Source organism: Triturus cristatus, chromosome 12 (assembly GCF_964204655.1).
Source record: "Triturus cristatus chromosome 12, aTriCri1.1, whole genome shotgun sequence".
In the NCBI taxonomy this organism is placed as follows: domain Eukaryota; kingdom Metazoa; phylum Chordata; class Amphibia; order Caudata; family Salamandridae; genus Triturus; species Triturus cristatus.
In genome coordinates, this window is record NC_140595.1 from 280,921,920 (window position 1) to 280,943,626 (window position 21,707).

The 21,707-nt window shown below is 41.2% G+C and overlaps 1 protein-coding gene across 2 annotated transcripts in view; it reads right to left on the reverse strand.

Moving 5' to 3' along the window:
• Window positions 1–3,367: 3,367 nt before the first annotated feature.
• METTL25B (methyltransferase like 25B) overlaps window positions 3,368–21,707 on the reverse strand; it is a 380,958-nt gene continuing 362,618 nt past the window's right edge. The window contains exon 10 of one of the 2 annotated variants that reach the window (XM_085637915.1): window positions 3,368–4,367. In XM_085637915.1, coding sequence (XP_085494041.1) covers window positions 4,273–4,367 — 95 coding nt within the window. In that variant the 3' untranslated portion in view covers window positions 3,368–4,272. The remainder of the gene's footprint in view (window positions 4,368–21,707) is intronic. The other variant, XM_085637916.1, reaches the window with a different exon arrangement.

Below are 21,707 nucleotides of genomic sequence, written 5' to 3' on the forward strand. Positions count from 1 at the left end.
CGGGGAGCGGGGAGGGAAGGCGGAGGGCGGCGAGGTAGGCGGGCAGACAGGCAGGAGAACGCAAAGGGCTGGAACTGACTAGAAAAAAATACAGGCACAAAAGTCAGACAAAAGCTGCTAACACGGGAGGAAAATGCAGTTCAAACAAGCACAAATGCTAGACAAAACAAGCACAAAAGTCAGACAAAAGCTGCTAACACGGGAGGAAAATGCAGAAACTGACTAGAAAAAATACAGGCACAAAAGTCAGACAAAAGCTGCTAACACGGGAGGAAAATGCAGTTCAAACAAGCACAAATGCTAGACAGAACAAGCAAAAACAGACGCCAGCGGCGTCAGCCGGCAGCGAGGCAGGCAGCGAGGCAGAGGGCAAGGCGAGGGGGCACACACAGCAGCTGGTGGCCGTGCGGACAAGGCAGAAGGTTGGATTAGACATTGGTGCTCTACTTTTTTTAAATGGTTTGCAAAGAAGGTACTTTGTTGGTCATAATGGATTATTACTCTAGGTGGCACAAGGTGATTTTTGGAAACAAAACTAAGTCCAAAGATATTAAAGAATTTCCGATTATATTTTCACAAGAGAAGGATACTCAGAGTAATTCATTATGGATAATAATCCACAATTCGTTTAGTGTGAGACAGCACAATATTTGCAGTGGTTTGGAATAACGCACAATAGGCAGCTATTTATACTCAGTCGGAATTAGTAGACAGTTTTATTCTTATACATGGAGATTATTTACAAATGTTACTGCAAAATAAACTATGCTGGAGGGATGGGATACAGAGGAAGATGGCGGTTATAAAACTACATATATATGAAACTGAGAGAGACCCCTTGGGAAGCTCAAGGGAATGGAGTGCTCTTCACAAGTGTAAAATAACAATCCCTTAACTGAACCAACACTTGAATGATCCTATATCAAAATATTTCAATATTCAAATACACATTTACACCTTAAAGTCTTTCTACATTTATTGTATAAAAAGCATGCATCATGTCACATTAAAAACAAATCCCCTTTGAGACCCTCAATTGGGCTCTTAAAAACAAATCCACAAATTAACAGAAAAAATTAATTGTTACACAAATAATAGCAAGCCGTTATGAGCCAGCATAACAGAGAAAACAACATAAAAGACAATGCACTTTGTCATGGGTTGCACATCAAATTGGACCACCAATCTAAAAACGCAGTTTGTGATATATCTAACACGCTTCTATCTCCAAATCTGTGACGATCCCTTTGATTGTGCTCTCAAATGCGTTGACGCGTTTCGATGGATTTTCTTTATATTACCATCTTTCTCAAGACAAATAATAGGCGTTTTCTCAATTGTGATATCTGTTTTGTTCAATCCTTAGTATATAGTATCCACTAGCTCAACCTCGCTCAGTTCTTATTAGGTTTGGTCCAAATTTCTCTAATATTTACGATTTGGACAATATTCGAAATTTCAACATGTTCTTTTAATCTTACGGTCATATTCATGCGACTCCCTTGTATGAAACGTGATTCACTCAATTTTCCTATTCTCAGAGGGAAATAGAGGTCCGTAACGATCCTCCCTACTTGTCTCGCCACCTTTCAGCGTGTGGTACGTGGCATCAACGCGGAAGTGCTCCTACGGCGTCTCCACCACTATCATTTACTGGAGTCATTCCATTCTATTCGTTTTATGGCAGAAAACCTTGTACTCAGGAATGCCTACCTTGGATGGGTAGACATGAGATAAAAGAACTGTACCTGGGTTGGGTGCATCAGAGAGTGAGAAGTAATCAGGAAAATGACAATTAAAGGAGTGAAACAAAGAATGATAGGCTAGGGTGAGGATTCGAGGTTTTTGAGTGGGAGCATATTAAGGTGTTGACAGTCTCGAAAAGGAGAATCGCAATGGTCTACTCTAAACCAAGTGATAAAAGCCAATAGTAATTCTGTAGTAATACAGGGAAAAGAGAAGTTGAGCATCAGTAAACTGGCATCGTGTAATGTTGGAGAGGCACAACTTTATACAAGTGAAAATGTGATGTTTAAATAGGGGTGAAGTCTGAACACAGAATTCATAGTAAGGTAAATGTAAAAATTTAAAGTCACATGCCACAAAAGCTGAAAGATTTTGTTGTGAGATTCGAGTGAGAACTGCAAATTTCTCATTTTCATATAATATACATATGACAATTCGTTTTACCTAAATTTAGTGAACGTTAGGATAAAAACAAGAATTTCTTTTTAGTAAAGGCAATAAGTCACATCTTTTCCTTTCGTTCTAAGATGGAATGTTCTGGAAGGTAAGAGAAGAATGTTTGATTTTTGAAACCTTATGGTTGTCAATGGATGAAGATGGAGCAAGTCGTAGCTGCCTTTGCTCTCTATAGGCCTGCCGCTAACCGATTTCAGAAAGTGTCTTTCTTTTTTTTCCACCAGTAGTAATACAAGTTGTGTATTGGAAAGAGCTAAGGTGTAATAGTAGCTGTAAAGCTGAACGGTTCATCGTTGCTCTTTCTTTTAGGATGATCATGGATAGTACAAAAAGGACTACACCATATGTTTGTGCATCTGCCAATAGACACAATTGTTGAATAACTGAGTGCCTGTGTTGTCCATTCCTTTCTACCCCTCTGTATTAAGCTGTGTTTTCTCTCGGATAGCTATACATAGCCCAATTTACAAAGGAAGAGTTTTCAAAGTCCAAAATCTACTACAGTGGGATCATTTCTAGGTTGGAGTAAATTGCTGACTTTCACAAATCCATCACTAGATGACTTCCAGCACTTATTTTTTCATGAAAAAACTTAAACTGGGGTAAAGTTATGCATGAGTAAATGAAAAAAACAACAGTATTATGTTTCTTGTTTATTTTTGTGTGTCTTCACAGAAATTATATCAGGCCCTATGAGAGAATTCCCTTCGGACTGCATAAAGAGAGTTCGGATACTATGATGAGTAGTATATTTGACATTTATAACAAAAACAGTACTTTTTCATTGGGGCTATGTTAAAACATGTTTACAACTGAGTGGGCCAATATAAAATGTCTAATGCCCACAGCACCATGATGATATCATTTTTATTTCAGCTTCGCCCCCTTAACACTCCCATTAATATTTTTTTCTCTCCCCTTCCCCACCTAAGAAATGCACATACTTGTGCCACTTATATGGGCAGTAAGTAGTGTTCATTTAGGGTGAGAAACTACATTTGAGTTTCTGGGGTTCCAATAAATTGTGTGGGCCACCCAACAACCCCACCTTCCGGGACACTCACATTTCCATCGCTATGTCTATATTTTACCAAGATATCACACTGAGTGATTTGAAGCATTTGTAAGTGCACTTTGTGAGATATAAAATCATCAATCTTGATTCAGTGAAACAACATTAATTTATTAATTGCAAAGAGATTTTTCGCTCTTTGAAGTATATTGATGCTAAGAACCCTGCGAATGACTAAATTGGCTGGGGTAATACAGACTAAAAATCGTATCAGCAGAGGGGAAGGTTTTAACAGTTTTCCAAGTCTAGGTGATGTTAGAGCAGCAGAGATGGTCAAGCAGTGGAATTTGCTTTCGTGAATAGCTTTCTTTGTGCACCCAACAACACACTCCTTTTAACAGCTGAAAACAGACCATTGTCATGACGGAAATGTTTTAATGTTACTATTAAAGTAAATAAGCCAACGTAGTTCATTACAGAAATGCACAGCATTATTGAGCAATATTGTTCCATTTCTACAAGCAATTATTATGGTAAAAAAGTGGAGATGTTAGATCTGTTCACATCAGCCTCAGAGATAAACTGATATTCTGGAGTTAATGTCTTCAGAGCAAATGATTTATCCATATTTAATTGCCTGATATAACAAGCATTTTTGCGGTCGAAAATCCTCTGGTTTGCAAAATACAGACTATGTCTCGAGAAATATTCAATTCTCAAAGGACACTTTGCATTTGATTCATCAGTACAACAGTAGCATGGGAGAATGAGGTCAGGGTCAAACACCAACTGATCTGGAAAACCACTGACTAATTTGTAACACTGCTTTGGTAAATGAAACTTAAATCCTCTCAGAGCTGATTTTTCAGAACAGATTAGTTTAGGCATTTAGATTCACGTGGTAGCACCTCCCCACACGCTCATGTCGATAAGGCTGTAAACCAGGATTTTAAATTAAAAAATAAGTTCATGAAAGTGAGTGTATGAAACACGCCACAGCCTTCATTTTAATTTGTATTTCTATTGTCTCTGGAGTATCGCGTGATATAATACGTAGATTATGTTGATTCCTTCTTTGGCTTGGCAGCCACCAGCACCAGGTTCCTGGGTGACAGTGTAGGGTCGAAAAGGGGAACCAACTCACAAGGAAACCCTGCAGGTAAACAAATGAAAAACAGCATTAGCATTCATGGAAAGTTGACTGTCTCCAGTTAAATACTCGTATCTGCATTATAAAGCTCATGCTACCTGCTACCTAAAGGTTCCCTATACCTTCAGGTGAAGTCATGTACATTGTAAACATCCACTCCAAGAATCTGCAGTTAAAAGTAATTGCTCACCAATGTCATGGCTCACTTTATTGGCTCATGGATTCTTTTCCTCTCCCCGTTGCCCCATGCGTCTCCCATTAGAAGGCCTGCCAGGAGATCCTCAACTCATTCGGAGTCGATACGCTTTCTTAGAGTTGGTAGGAAGCTTCAATAACAATACTGCTTCAGACAGTGTTGCCCCAGTCGAAGGCTCTTCTCCTACCTGACCTATTTCCAGCTTTCCAGATCTCGGCCTCCTAGCTTCCTTCAACTCCTGTACGTGATATACCATCTGTATTCACAGACCCAGACCTGGGGAGTCTCAAGAGTACTATTGACCCCTCAGCCACTATAGTGGACTGTGATCATGTGTCTGCCTGAATAAAAAGGAGAATGTTATATCAAGGTTTAAATATTACATTATCTTGTTTGCATTTCATAATAATTTATTTAAACATGTAAACACTGCAGATTACACTGTGCACCCTTAGGAGGTGCAGTTAAATCCACTTTTTTATGGGTAAATCGAGAGGACCTCAACGTCTGTTGAACTAGTAACAAAAGTATATAAAGATGCAGGCGACTCTTTGTATACTCTTCTGACGACTCCGGCAATTGACACCATAGTCGGTCAAGATAGTAATGCTATCAACTACCTGTCACGAGTGACATAAAAAATGGATGGATGAAGCAGTATAAAGAATTAGCCATGCCAGTGCCCATACATCGGCATAGCAAAATGCTTTATAATTAGACCTCATATTCTCTGCACTAGATATTGCCACCGACCTTCACAAAAGCTTACGCTATGCCTCAATACACAAATCAAGAGAGGCTACCATTAGGGCTTTACAGTTATTTAGCAAGTGCATTGCATCCAGCAAGCAACCATGACAAACAGGTCTACCACTCTTCAAGAAAGTTTGGGTAATGTTAGGTTCAGTTTTACAAATGCATTACTAAAATAAATTCTACGTGAAATATCCAAGCACTTGCTGTGAGATCAAAGCTACAGCCCACCACATCAGTGCTTTACAGTGCAAATACGGGTGCCCAATGGAGAAAACGATTTGCCTCATTGTGAGAAGTTGGCCTGGCATATGCTGTCCACTAGTTATAGGGGACACCTTGCACCAGTCCAATTCGACTCTTAAGGTGATAGGTTAAAAGACAACCTTTAAAGAAAGCTATCCTAGTGGTAGCTGTGGAGAGCAGGCTTCAGGCTAAGTCTTGAAGGAGTGTTAAGCTTATTGTTTTACCATAGATAACCTCTTGAATAACCAAATGAAAGAGTAGTCCACAAGGGTATATATATAAAATATGTATTTATTCTAAGAATAATCCCACTAGTCTCTTTATGAAACTGGAGGTAAAGATACAATTCAAACAAGCATTGATAGTTACAATAAATAGCACTGGAATCATAGGGCCCCAGGGGGGGACCAAACCATATATTAAAAAAGTGGTATAAGAACCACGACAATTCTACAGACAGTGCCTAGGGCACTTAGGGTCGCTGGCCCCTTAAGAAACCACCCAAGGTAGTGAGGAAGGGGGCCCACGGGACACGCGTGCAGTGGTATAAACTACTGTCGTGATCTCTATTAAACCCTATGGAGAATGTCACGGTTGGAAATTGCAAGAATTAAAACATTTCTAGCAGGAGTTCAAGTTCAGCAGCTTAGAGTTAAGCTCTTGGAGGGCCCACACCCACGACAGTACAGAGGTACCACTGTTACCTGCCCCAGGAAAGCCGGGTGCATAGGTCGTTTTCGATGTCTGGTCACGATCTCGTTTTCAATGGAAAAAGGTGAAGAACTGCTGCTGGCGTGAAGCGTCGTCGATGTCGTGCAGATTGAAGATGTAGATCTTGAAGGTAAAGACCTGAAAGCAGAGGGGACAGAGTCTGGGTCACGGCACAGTGACCAGGGGGCTCAGGAGAAAGAGGCCTTCAATGTCGGGTGCTTCCAGGCGGAAGATGGGTAGCTTGGATCGTCAGCCACGGGGTCTAGGAGGCTTCAAGAAAGGCCAGCTTCTGGAGGGTGACTGTCCCACGAAGGATGAAGGCCGCTGCGGTGTTAGTGTCCGGATTGGATCCACTAAGCCTTGGCAACCGCAATCCACGCAAGGATCACAAAACAGCTACGGTGCAGACCCACGAGGTCTGAGCAAGGTCTCCAGCGAGGAGACTGTAGAGCAGGCCTGGAGCAACCAGGGAAGCCCTTTAAAGTAAAGATTGACCTCCGCTAGGGCCCACCAGTCGAGAGACAAGGGACCGCGGGAGGCAGCAATTTGGCGTGCGTAAAGATGCGCTCACGGATCGCCGGAGCGGGCTAGGGCGTCGATCTTTGGCACAGATGATGCTGAGAGGTTGGCTCAATAATGGGCCAAAGCACAACTTCCCCACTGGTCGGGGTCGTGTGCTATGCAAGAGGTGTCCGGTGTCCTGGGGTATTGGGGATCTCGGCACCCACGGTGTCCACGGTGCTGAGCTTTGCTGTGCACACTCACTGGCCTCTGGGATGCTTGGAAACCCACCTCAGGGTAGGCAGAAGTCTTCGATGTCCGTAGGAGCAGCGGAGTTCCAACCAGGTCACTTGCAGTGTTTCAGCTGCCTGCCAAGCAGGGGGGGTAACTCCTTTACCCCAAGGGAGATTTCTTCATTCAGCTGTGCGGCAGCAAGTCGAAGGTTCACGTCTGTGAAGTCCAAGATTAATCTGAGGCTCTGGGGACCCTGTATTCACCTTTATCCAAGGATTAGGGGAGTGTCTAGATCGGAGCCCACCAATGAGAGTTCAGGCGGGAAAGGTTGGCTTCACCCTCTCCCCTTTGTGTGTTTTCCCGCTTGGGCAGGGGACAGTATGCCCCTGAACCGGTTTGAGGTGGTGTAATGCGAAGTAGGCACTGGAGAAGCCTACGTGCAAGTCTGAAAGACATCCTATGGTGCACCCACCCAGTTCCAACCCACATAGTCTGTCTGGGGAGGTGGGAGCACCTCCCTGCAACAAGATCCCTATTGTCCAGCTGCCGTGGCTGGAGTTCTGCCCAGCAACAGGCAGCCAGAGTCGTGTGGGTGGCGGGTAGCATCCATTTTGTACTACGTGTGCACTTTTAAATTGGTGTCTAAAATCTGCCGCTTTTACCATATCGCCCCTCTAGCAGGGGGGAATCATGCCCTCACTCCCATGGTTGGATTGGGGGTATGATTCCTACATGTTTGACACCAAACACAACATGGTTCTGTGCAGCCACTCTGAAGTTATCACGCTATCGTGATTACTTGTAATACGGTTAAGAGTATATGGTATGGCTGCACTACAAACAACCCAGCAATAATTTTACGAAGGTTGCAGAGGGGCCCTACTCAGGTAGGGGTTCCCCCTCACACATATCTCAGCACCCTGTCGTGTAGGATTAGCAAGGCCTGCCTTAGGGGTGACCTATGAGGATATATGTGTTGTATTAAGTGGGATACAGGATACCTATATCCCTGTAAGGGGTGCAAGCACCACCTTACCCAGACTACAGTAGTGGTCTGGTGGTGTCAGTTTGTATGGCTGTCCCAGGGGTGGCACAATAAGTGCTGCAGCCCCTGGTAGGCCTCTGAGGGACCCATGCCCTGGGTACCTAGGGTACCATCTACAAGGGGCTGATAGGGTGTCCTCAGTATCCAATTGGTAGGTACCTAGGGTACTCACATCAGTTTAGAGAGGAAGCAGATAGGCTGGGGTCCTGGATAGCAGGGCCACAGCCTGGCTAGAGTCAGAAAACAGTCAAAACATCAGCAAAAAGTTGGGGGCAACTATGCAGTCGATGCCACTCTCCTACACTCATCCATTAAATAGATAACGTTACACAAAATGTGATTCAACTGTCGACTTTTGCCCATTGGTTAGATAATCTAAAATGACTCCATTTACTCAACTAGACCTGTCCTCCTAAACATACACGAAGGGGTCTAACATCTAAAACAGATGACAAAAAACATATCCTTTGGTAACGATTTTTCAATGGGGATATGCTACCTACCCACACATTCCACATCTCATATATCCTCTGCAGGCACCAGACTGACACTGAAATTATATGCAATAGATCTCCAACCCTAACAGAAGGCATTGCCTAGCTCCGGAACCATGTCTTGACAGGACATCGTGGAGCCATATAAGGTTAGGTTCCGCCTTCCAAGCCACCCTGCATCCTCACATCAACTTCCACCGTTTTATTACGACCCTCAGAGGCAAGATGAGTCCGACAATGGTGAATTGATGAAAGAATGCAGTGCAAACAACAGAAGACTTACATGGGGCCCTATTACCAAACATGTGTAGGACCACTCCTAAGAATGGAACGGTGGGTTGGAGGTGAAGAATCTGGGTAGATAGAATATTCACAAAAATGATTGTCACTGAAGATAACAAACTTGTCCATCTGAAAGTATACTTTTGGCTGTAAATACCTTTCCTCATTAATGAATACCCAAGCAGTACCCCAACGGAGATGGGCCTGACGAGAGGACTAGACTAAAACGTCTTGGAACATGTATAGGTATACCATATTAGACAGGAAGAAAGCCCGCATCCAAACAGTAACTCGTCTGGAAATAAGAAGGTAAATGGAGGATGGGCCAAAAAGGCATGCTGCTTCCTCACCCATGGAATGGGCGTGGCAGCAAAAAAGGAAGACCATCTTCAAAGTAAGAAGCCTAAGACAGCAGTTGTGTATGGACTCAAATAGCACTCCCATCAAAAAGGTGAGAAAGAAATACAAATCCCATTGTGAAAGGAGGTAGAGGAAGCATGTGACAGTGCCTTCAAAAACTGCCTCACAATAGATCACTCAAACAGCGAAGGCTGAACTGGCAATCAATGAAAAGAGGTATCATGCAAACAGGTAACCTAGTTCATCTGCCCTGGGCAAAATCTTGCTGAGTCAAAGAAAGTTCACCCTAAAACATCCAACAAACTCACCTTAAACAGATTAACATTTTTAGTACACCATATCATAAAGCTTGACCAACAACAAGAATAATCAGATTTGGAGGAGGAACAATGTGGAAAAAGTATGTTTAGTTTACTAGCCAATATGTAATCTAGACCTTTGGATAGAAACATTTAAATCCCTTGGTTAGAGCGTCTGAAGATCAGAATGTGGTTAGACAGGAAGGGAGTGTCGGGGAACTACGTGCTCAGGAATCCCGTATTTCGAGAATAAGAGAGGAACAAAAATTGACAACGGTGGACAGAAAGACCATCCACCTAAACATCAAAGAGTTTTCTCATAGTTCTGACTGGCATCACTCCAATCTTTTCTTACCGTGGCCCATGTTTTTTGTTATTTCATTGTGATTCACAGATTAGCGGATTTGGTCCCAGTCCCAACGTGAGGTAACTGCCTGGTGTGAGAGAGCAGGGGAAAGGTATAAAAGGATGGAATGGCTGCACCATCATAAACTGTTTATCCTTAGTCTGGTATTGTGTGATTGAAGAGCTTTTCTGGCAGACTATTCTGCAGCTGCTAATGGTTTTTATTTGCGTACGTCAGTTGCTTTGTACCCTCGTGATGACTTTGAGGTTGCGGCCATCACAACGATTTTTGCTCCTCTACTATTCTGAAGGGCTTATAGGAAGCCTGGAACTTTTTAATTTCTGCAATGTGATCTTCCAGAACGCTGAGTAGCATACTGTGTTAGTTTTTGGATTGAATTAGTCTTGGCATTTCCTCAAGAGGGGTTTTTCTGCTCCTAGAACACATTCACAATCGCGGAGAATGGGTGCAACGTTTTTGATTGATTTCCCATTGAAGAGACATTTTGGCTAAGTGGTCCTGACCATCCACCTCCAAGGGAAGATCAAAGGCAATCAAATTGCTCCACATACCAACTACATAGGTGGAGGCTGGAAATATGCAGGTGGAGCACTGGGCCTCCCAACTGTGATAAGTGGTACTTCCTGAACAGAAAAGAAGGGCAAACACTGAGGTGGCGCAGCTCCATGCACCAAGCCCACCTTGCCTAATCTGGTTCAATCAGGATCACTTGCTCCCGGACCTGCCTTAGCTTCTAGGAGCATGAGAAGTCAGGGGAATGGAAGGAAATGTATACTCTAGCAGAAATCTAAGCTCATTTGAGATGCGTCTCCCAGAAACCCCAGAAATGGAAACGATTTGGAGTAGGTAGGGAAACTGAACCAACATCAATTGCAATATGCATGTTGTCGGTGACGACCTGAAAAACTCAGCCATAAATTAAGGGCAGGAATTCCTTGAGGGTCTATCAAATTACCTGTACTTCAAGCAGGCTTTAAGGGTACCTCCACTCTGCAGGAGATGAGATTTCAAATCACTATATAGTCCAAATTCCATTTCCAACCAAACTGCAGGTAAAATATAGAAAAGTTCATATGGTCCTGCACCAGCCACTGCAGCAGGTCCCGGAACACTTCCATAGAAGTGTTCTGTCGGATAGAAATCTGCAGGCCTGAGAAAACTACTGAAGAGCATGCATGTGTCACTGCACAGGTAGGACAAGCAGAATGCAGGCTGTCACAATGCCCAGAAAAGTACTATTAGAACAAGAAGCTGAACTGATATCTAAAACATTGGGATCACATGCTAAAGAACCCATACTCTTTGCTGCTTGGGAGAATGCTCACAAAGTTATTGTTTCTAAACCTCCCCAATAAATAGCAATTACTTAGTGGGCTGGAGGCGGACACACAAGGTTGAAAATCAAGGATACACTCAGGAGGTGAGCCAACACCAGTTCTAGGTATTCCATCAACAATCAGTCGTCAAAGTACCAGAATAAATGTCCAGGGCATGTGCAGGTGACTTTCACCTGCCACATGACCTTCATAACTAACCAAGCGGCTGATGTAAGGTTGAAAGAATGCAGCAAAACCAAATAGTGAAACCCACCAGAAACTGCAAACAATTCCTTTGTGACTGTAGAGTCACTATATGAAAATACATGTCATGTAGATCGGGTGACATCATTCAAACCTCAGACTCTAAGGGCAGCAATACAGGATCAAGAGAGAGCATCTTGCACTTTTTCTTGCGATGAAAAGATTTCAAGAAATAAAGGTTGAGAATGGTCAGAAGCTGTTGTCCTGCTGAAAAAACATTAGCATCCCTGGCCTTTTTGTGTCAGGAACCAACTCTGACTCCGGTACCCAGGAGGGACAGCATTTTGTTCAAAAGGCTTGGTGCGTGATCTATTGAAGTGGTACAACAGATGGATGATGTGTGGAGGAGCTTTCTAAATCAGCTGCGTGTGATCAGCCTCCACAATCTGAATGACCCAATAGTCTGAAATAAAGACCCACTAATTCACCACAAAATGAGAAAGGTGGCCTCCCCCACCTAAAAATTGTGCTCGCTTCAGGACAAACTAAAGTGGTTTTGAAGCAGAGGCAAGTGAGGAGGAACTTTTGTGCTCATGGAGCCTCTGAAGCCACCTGACCACGTGAAAAACGACTGCAATTGTTGAAGAGTTTGGGAGGGTTCTACACCAGGATCTGGAACAGCATCCCTGAATCCATCAAGGCTGCCCAAATGCCACTCCAATTAAGGAAAGAGTTTAAGACACACCTCTTTAAGGAACACTTCATCACAATGTAGTAACAGTATACTTCTGCTCCCAGAATCCAGCAACCTATCCCTTTACTCATTGACTGCTTGCTTGCCTTTGACAGTATACAGTGCTCCACTGCCTTTTTGCCTAAGTTTGCGCTATACAAATACCACATACACACATACTGATGGCTGCCTCTGCTGACAAAGGTGGTCTTCCAAAAACTACAGAACTGCAGGTTTTGCTGATGAAAGAGGCATGTCATGGAAGTCAATCCCAGATAGTGCACTGTGGCACGAGTTTTCTTGAAGAGCTCCAGCACCAAGTCAGCCTTGTCTCTGAAAAGCATGGAAACCTCGCAAAGCATGTCTCTTGGCTTTGCTTGAACATCACCGGAGAAATTGGTTGAACATATCCAGGAATATTTTCAAATAGAGACTGAATGGCACATACAAAACGTGTTTGACATGTTCTGGCCATCTTTGACCAGTTGCATGAAGGATTCCCATAAGCAGGAGACGACTTATTAGTAACTGATACATCTCTTAAAGTGGGTAGCATCAGCACACCAGGCTGCATATTGCGTTAGAGGTGAGCTGGGACAGACTTTTCTAGGAGGTAACAATTTCACCCCATAATCAATGCGATTGGACCCCCATCTGCAAAGTGGAACGAAATGCATTGGAGTTCTGCTTGGACAATGAAGGCTGCAGCTCCCAAGTTCTCAGATGAGGAGTGAGCAGAGATGAACTTTAGGTCCCCTGATCTCGGCCTATAGTGCCCTGCCACTGTGATTCACTGGAGGAGCATAAAGGGCCTTGTCTCAAGAAGGTCTGAAACATAAGAGTTCTCTTTAAAGGATAATCTCCTAGGAAGACCAAGCAAGCTGCAGAATCTCAGTCAACAAGTTAACCTCATACTCTTAACAGAATGAAGCGGTAGGGCACTTTGACAAATTTGTGTGAAACAACTGCACAAACAAGGAAAACGTCTTAGAGAGAATTTTAGAGGGGTAGGTCAACTGAGCTCAGGAGAGGTGTTCAGCCCACTAGCATTTTAAAAGTCATCATCTGGGGGCGTATTCTGCCCGCTGAAGAAGATGGCAGCGTTAAGCTGAGCTCCGCTTGAGCATGGAGCTCTTTCCTTTGTTTGCAGCCTTTCTGTTCTGTTTTAGGGCTCCGCTCGCTCCCACAATGTCCTCGACGGTCAGAGAGGCATGTTTAGCTGCTCTGACCATTTCTGAAGGTTTTCCCGACCCGGAGCTGCAGCAGTGAGTTTGCCTTCTCAGGCGCGAGCGGCCGCCATTACATACTCCTGCTGCTAGTGTCCTAATGGCCCCCTACTGAGGAGAACCGGCATTTCAACACGTAAACGCCTGGCAACGTTTTTTTTTTCTTTCTTTTTTTTCCTCCTTATCCTTTTTTTCAGAACTATTTTAGCTTATAATGGCATTTTCATTACTTAAATAGCTCTTTTCCTTTATAAATGCCATTTTAATAAATGTTTGCTGTAGTCTCATAGCATTTTATATATAAACACTGCTACCTTTTTCTCATGCTGACTTTTTAAGTATTTGTGAATGCTTTCTTCGTTCTGGGTATTGGGCTCAAAGCTTATACATATTTTTCCTTCATGTCTGCATGCTTCTAAGTTTTGTTCACACAGCATATGGGCAGCCTCAGACCGTCATCAAGCAAAATTGTTTGACATTGTGCAACGTATAAGTGATTTATATGATGCTAATACCAAGATTGCTATCTTGAAGCAAGAGGCTCAAATTGCATACTGAAGATCTTGAAAATCGAAATAGGCGTAATAACCTGCAACTATATGGTCTACCAAATAATTTAGGAAAAAAAAGGCCTGGGCCTTCTTATCTTCTTGAAGAACTTCCTGACTGAGTTATTGGATCTTCAACATGTTCCTCCATTGAATATTCAAAGTGCGCATCTTCTTGGTCATTTCCAACCTCAATCCACCAGACCCAGATGATTTATAATGTTATTTTTTAAATTTACAGACCTCGTGTGTGCTGAAGGCAGCAAAAGTGAAACATTGTCTTTTATGGTCTAGTCACGTCATTTATATCTCTCAAGATCTCTCTCAATGCCAGAAAGAAAGAATTTCTTGCTCTTCGACCCATAATGAGTCAATTATATATCCAAAATGGAATTTTGTGCATCCTTGTTTATGTAGAATTACTCATGAGGGCGTTACATGCTCCTTTGATGATCCTGTCAAATTAAAATCTTTTCTCCAGATACGACTTTTCAGCGCTCCTAACTTATTCTAACTAATTCTTGTTATTCTTACAATCTTCTAATAATTCTTTCTACCTCTCTCTATAATATTTCTAAATGGCTGTTACCTCCTTCATATCTTAGTTTCTCTCTCTCTGCCACTCTTCTTGCTCTTGATGCTGTTGCGTCCCATGCGTATCTCTTTTACTCTTCATCTTAGATCTGGATTTCTTTCCTTGATCTATCTCTTTATCCTACTATCACTCTTTCTTCATCTTCTAGTAGTTGTTTTTACTCTCTTTTTTTGTACTGTTTTATGAATGTTCTTTTTTTCTGTTTACATTATGTATATGTTACATATTTATTGAATAAATTGTGTCTTTCTGTTTTTATCAGTGTCCATGCAGCGTATTATCTGTATTCCTGTATCTCTCATCCCACTCCCTAAATATGTGTAATGTCTAGTGGAATGTTCATGGTCTGGGACATCCTGTCAAAAGACAAAAGGTACTCTCTCACTTGTCCAGATTAAGCGCACATGTTTCTTTTCTGCAGGAAACTCAATGTAGAATCTCTTAAATTGAAACAATAATGGGTAGGCTAAGTAATATATTCTTCTGCGATTAATCGTAAAGGTAGTGTTGCTATTCTTTTTCATAAATCGTTGCATGTTCAAATGTTGTCAACTCAATGTCATAGTGATGGACGGTGTGTAATAGCTAAGGTTATCATTCGTAACAGGGAAATCTTTTTAGTTAATATTTATGGTCCTGTTAAACCGGACCCAGATTTCGGGAACAGCATCAACATTTTATTAACCTCTCTTGACAATCCTAACATTATTGTTGCAGGAGATTTCAATCAGTGGTTAGATCCATTTACTGACACAGTCTAAATGTAAATTTAATCCTGATAAATCTCACAAAGCATTTCAATCTGCCATTACCACTTGTCCATTATTGGGTTTTTGGAAAATTTGTAATCCTGATTCTTTTGAATTCACATTTTTCTCCAATGTTCACTATACTCGTCCCAGAATTGATTAAATTATGGTTAGTAAACCTCTACTTCCCTCCATCCAATCGTCAGAGATTGGCTCTATTTTTATTTCTGACCATGCTCCTGTTTTTTCCTGATTTGACTTATCTCTGAACAATTCTAAAACTGGTCGATGGAAATTTAATAACTTTCTCCATTCCAAAAAGACTTTTTTATCTGAAGCTACTACCTTTATTAATGAGTTTTGTAAAAATCAATCAACCTATGGACACATCTGTTCCTAACACTTGGGATGCCTTCCAGGCCTCTTTTTGTCCCTTCACTATAACATACGCAGCAAAGAGGAAAAAACCAACCACGGCAAATATACCACTTTATTACAACACTAGAGCATACTTACTTTTCCTCTAAATCCTCACCTGTGCTACATGAATTAATCAAAGTCAGGTCTGCTCTTGATAAACGTGCCACCGTTGATGCCTGTAATATTATCCTTAAAGTTAGATCTAAATATCACGAAGGTCAAAACAAGGCGGGTAAAATCAAATCTGAATGTAAAAATACTGGTTTCATTCTAAATGAACGTACCAACAAAATTGTATATTCTGATGTAATAGTTCTACCACTTTTCAAGAATATTACCAGTTATTGTACTACCTTTGTAAAAATCATCGTCCTATTTCATTGATTAATTATGATTGCAAAATCTTTGCCAAAATCTTTGCGTCTCGTCTTGAGACTATTGTTCCTTTATTGGTCATCACCGATCAATCTGGGCAGACTGGCTACTGATAATGCTAGAATGTTTTCCAATGTTATTGCTTCTGGTAAAAACCATCTCTCTCCTCCAGCTGCATTGTCTCTTGATTCTGAAAAGGCCTTTGATCGTATTAACTGGCAATTTATGTTTACTACTCTTCAATGGTATGGTTTTCGCCCTAATTTCATTTGTAAAATTGTTATACTCTGCTCCACGTTCTAGTATTTTTGTTAATAATCATTTTTCCCAATATTTTCAGTTACATAGAGGTACTCGGCAGGGTTATCCTCTTTCCCCTCTGCTATTTGTTTTATGTTTTGAACCTTTCCTCAAACGCATCCGAGTTAACCCACTCATCTCAGGTTTTATACATAATTCCACTGAAACTAAACGGTCCGCTTATGCTGATGATATTTTGATTTATATGTCCAATCCCCTCTCCTCTGTATCTTCCTTTTTACACGAAATTCATTTATACTCTAACATTTCTGGATATAAACTAAACTTCTCCAAAACTGAAATAGTACCCTTACATTTTTTATGTTACCAATATATGTTTGCTAATACTAATTTTACTTGGTGCCCTACCAAAATAAAATATCTTGGAATTTGGTTTTCCTCTTCTGTTTTCAACACAATTAGTTGTACGTTTAATGCCTTAACAATCACACTCAAAAATGTACTTTCCTCTTGGTCTTCTCTCCACTTATCGTGGTGGGGAACTTTGGATACTATTAAGATGATGAGGATTGTTCCAAATGTCCTTTATACATTGTCTTTGTTACCTTTTAAGATTCCCTTTTCTTATTTCTCTCAAATTAATTCACTATGCACCAAATTTCTATAGAATAATAAACACTCTTGTATTGCTTTTACTAAACTCTAACGAACCAAGAACCAGGGTGTTGTCCGTTTTCCTGATTTTAAATTATATCACTCTGCATTTTTAATTAGACAAATTTTTACTCTAATCCATGAATTTGGTGATACTTCCATACCATGATGGATTGTATTTGGACGCTCTTTATTAAAGGATTTCTCGTTTGAAAATATAATTTATATGTCCAATACACCTTTATATCAAATAATCCTATACTGAAATACTCCCCAAAATTGTTACACAATGTATTTTTTTACATGTTTTTGCCCATGTCAATGTTTCTTAGCCCCCTCTATTTGGTATAACAAATTTCCTACATTTCGGCACAAGTCATTCAATTATAAACACTGGAAGGAGAAGGGTATTATATTTATTTATCAGCGTGTCTAACATAACTCTGTTATTCCCTTTTCCCAATTGCAATTAGATTATAATTTACCAAGTTTGTTTTTTAATGAATATATTTTAATATTGTCTTCTTTGCAGTCTTACTTAACAACTAATAACTTTCCCTCAGCCATTCTACCACTCACTCCCCTTACACCGTTACACATCTCACAAGACTCTATACCCAAGGCTGCATTTCCCTATAAGATGTTATTATCTCCCATCTCAGAAAGATCAAAACACCTATTGAACTAATGTGGGAAGTTGATTTATCCAATTCACTTCCTACCCCTGCTTAGGATAAATTTTGGCTTAAATTATTTAAAACATCCAAGGCAGCTCGTATTACACAATCTTTATTCTTTATATATCACAGAGCTCTCATTACTCCTGAATGTATATCCAAGTTCTCTCCCACCTCCTCTCCTTTATGCTGGTCTTGTTCTTCCCTCACAGGGACTTTAATTCACTTTTTATATTATTTTTCTAATGTGTTGAAATTCTGGGAATCTATTTGGGCAAAATGTTTAGAAATATTTCAATGTTTTATTAATTTTTTTATTTTAAAAGTTTTATATAGCGCTAGCTTGACCCGTAGGTATCAGAGCGCTTTACATACATAATGTAAAGAAAAACATACGGAAATTGCATTACATAGTAGGCAGTAAGGAAGCAAAACCAGGGATAAAAAAAATACAGCATGGAAGATAAGGTGGTTAACACAGTCCGGTAGCCAACTATACTTGAATGTCAAGAGAGAGGAGTAAACTCGGATATTAAAGTCTAGGTTAGTTGACGTTGGTCAGGAAAGTATTTGTTAAGGAGAAGGATTTTCAGGTCCCTTTTGAAACAGGAGAAGGAGGGGTTGCATCTGAGGACTATAGGGAGAGCATTCCACATCCTGGGAGCGTTGCCAGAGAACGATCGGTATTGTGTGGTTTTCTTTTTCAGTTTCGGAGGAATAAGAAGGAGTGAGTTGGAGCTTCTCAGCGATCTGGATTGACCTGCTCTTCCCAGTTTGTTGTTCAGGTAGTTAGGGTTCGGAGAGTGAAGGGTTTTGGGTGTGATGCAGGCCAGTTTGTAAATACACATCCCTTCCATGGAAAGCCAGTTGAGGGAGTTGAGAGCTGGAGTGATGTGATCAAATCTTTTTGCTCCAGATACGAGTCGAGCGGTCATGTTCAACACTGCCTTTAGAGGGGCTAGGTGAGCTTTTGGAGTCCCTGTTAGGATGGCGTTCCCGTAGTCGATTTTAGAGAGAACTAGGGATTGGACTACAGCCTTGATGTCATCATGGGGAAGAAAAGGTTTCAATTTCTTGAGGTGTTTTAGAGAGAAAAGAGCACTTTTTGCAGAGTTTTTGATGTGGACCTCCAAGGATAAGTTCTTGTCATGGGTGATGCCTAGAGACTTAACTGAGTCGTAGTGTTCCATTGTTCCAGTGTTCCAAATGTAGTATTCCATTATCAACGCAAAATGTTTTCCTCTGAACTGCTTTAGCAGATTTTGACATTATTTCTCCTAAACCTACGTTATTTGATCTTTTTATTGCTTTTGCTTTTAAAGTGATTCTCTCTTGTTGGAAAGACACCGCTAAATTATCTATATCAACATGGTGGCATTTTTATGTGATGAGCATAGAATCGCTACTGTTTCTTCATTCTCGTTGTCTCAGAAAATTAAATCTGATTTACTGTGGCTACCTTTCACTTTTTATCTTTCTACTTACATCTATATCTTAGTTACTATACACACTATTTTTTTCTCTTTCTCTTTCCTTTTTTCTCATTTCTTTCTTTTTCCTCTTTTTCTTACCTCCCTTTCACTTTTCAAAGTTATAAAGCATAATAAGTATATATTAATGACTGGTATTACTCATTTTAATTCTTTAAATGACTTTACTAGTTTGTATTTCTACTGGTTTTTATTTAATATTGATATTGCATTGCTGTTATTACTAATGTTCTTTTCTCTAAAACGTCAATAAAAATTATTAAACTAAAAAAAAAAAAGTTCATCATCTGTAAATATGGAGGAAGAAGATTCTTTACCTCACTATCCTCATCTTCTGTGTCAGGCATAATTGTGAACATCTGTGTGGAATCAGTATTTGAGCCAAAGATTACATCAAACTGGTCGAATCATTGAAAAATGTGACAAGGCTCGCTCAAGGGTCATCTGTAAAAGAGGCCATCACTTTCTACAGTGCAGGAGTAAAGACAGACTGTGCTTTAGTGCAAGGTGGCGATGAGCACAGCACCAGCAACAAACATGCTAGTGGGAAAGCAACATTGGGGCAGCTCCATAAGTGATTGTAAAATACAAAATCTCTCTGGGTACAGAAGGAAGTTGAAGCTGAAGATCTCAGCATGAAGAGAAAAAGCCTGTTGTGGATCGATTGCTGGAAACTCCTGCTGCCGTTTCTCCAAGACAGAACGGGAAAAAACGAGGGAACCCTACTCACTGCGGAACCAGGGTAAGTGACTATAACAAGAAAACAATGGTTCCTGTGGAATAGTAATTTGTATACAATTCTATTGAATACGCAATCATGATCCGAGGGTTATAATGATGTCAAAGAGAGAGGACCAGAAACACCAATGGTTTTTTAACACATAAATATGTATTATTCACACAGTATAGAAAGTTTTGTACAGAAAAATTCAATTGTGCAAGGTGTCCCAAGTGTAATGTAAACCTAACAGTTGAGTGACATAATGTGACGGTATTTACAAGGTTTCACAATTTTTGTCTAATTGAAAGCGACCACATCGGAAATTTTTGCACAACGTACAGCAGCTGTATATAATAATAAGTGCTGTGTGACTGGTTCACTTTCATCAATAGTGCCGATGGCGTTTCGACCCTCTCAGAATGTGGGGTCTAATCATGACCTGTGATAGTGGGGTCATCTGAGAAAAGAGCAAAAAGTGGTGTAAGGTATAGGACCTGATGCCAACCCAGTCAATATGGATCATGTTGGACAAAGTCAGAGTTACCTGAATTGCAGATCGCCTAGCTCTGGTGATTAGTGCCAACCGTGAGTGAAGTGAAAAGAAGAAAGATACTCACAGGGAGACCCAGCCAGGTTCTAGTGGAGTACATGGAAAGAAGAGTGCAAAGTTAGAGAATAGTGGGTATTTATTAAAAAAAGCGACAATATATGTAGCGATCATGGGGGACACTTACCCCTGTTGAGGGTGTGAGCCAACGATCACGATGTAGGAAGAAGTGGTGGTAGGTTAGGATGAATTGGCGGAACTCTGAAGAAAGAAGGGATGTATAAGAAAGTGTTGAAAGACTGACACGATGACTCGCAACTAGGGGAATTAATCTGGGTATTGGACGGCTTACCAGGGTGAGATCACTTGGTGGGGATACATGAAGATTAAGCGGGCCAGGATGTGGCCGGTTGTCCACTTTGCAAGGAAGATTCCTGAAAGTAAAAGGAATCCAACCATCAGCGACCATGGAGGTTCTTGTGTCTCTAATGTGTTTGTATCTTCAATTCGGGGCCTGTCTCTTACCTCAGTTTAGAGTTCTACGGAGCACGAAGGATGCGTGCTCGCAGCAGCCTGCACGCGTCTGTCTGCTGGCAGTCGGTGTCACGCCCGACGTGCACATGAGCTTAAGTAGTCCCGTGAGGAGCAGTACCGGAACCATGCACAGGCATCCATAGGATTGCCACGACTCGGAGTGATCCGGTTATCGGTGTCCATATTAGGAAGAGAAAACCGACACAGCCGTGTGTCACAGAATAGGAAGAAAGAGAGATAGATTTGAAGTAGAAGTGGTTGGCAAAAGGATGTGGTGTGAGCTATGGGAGCGATGAGCAGGCAAGGAATAATGGAGGCGTGCAATATATACATGTGATGAACAGAGGTCTATTACATTTTTTACATGAGAGCGCACACGGAGCGTCTATACTTGGTTGCTATACTTTGTTTGTATACAGATTAAAAGAGGTGGCGGAGTGCGCCTCTATCAAGGGTTACAGTAATATAACAAGTAATATAACAAATGTACATATAATCGGCAATATGCGATGTTCACAGTGCCTGATGAAAAATGCTAACAAAGTATCCAATCACAAGGACAACAGACCTGCATAGTATGGTAGACAGTGTGCGACACAGGGGAGCAGTGTGGTGTTTATGCTCAGTAAGAAGAATACACACATTATTGGGTAATGTAATGGGACATTGTATGGTGGAAAGTGTGCGGCACAGGGGAGAGCAGTATGGTGTTTATACATGCTCAATAAGCAGATTTCACACATCATAAGGCAATGCGGTGGGACATATGATGTCGTGTGGTGGTCATGGATGCTAGAGATTCAGT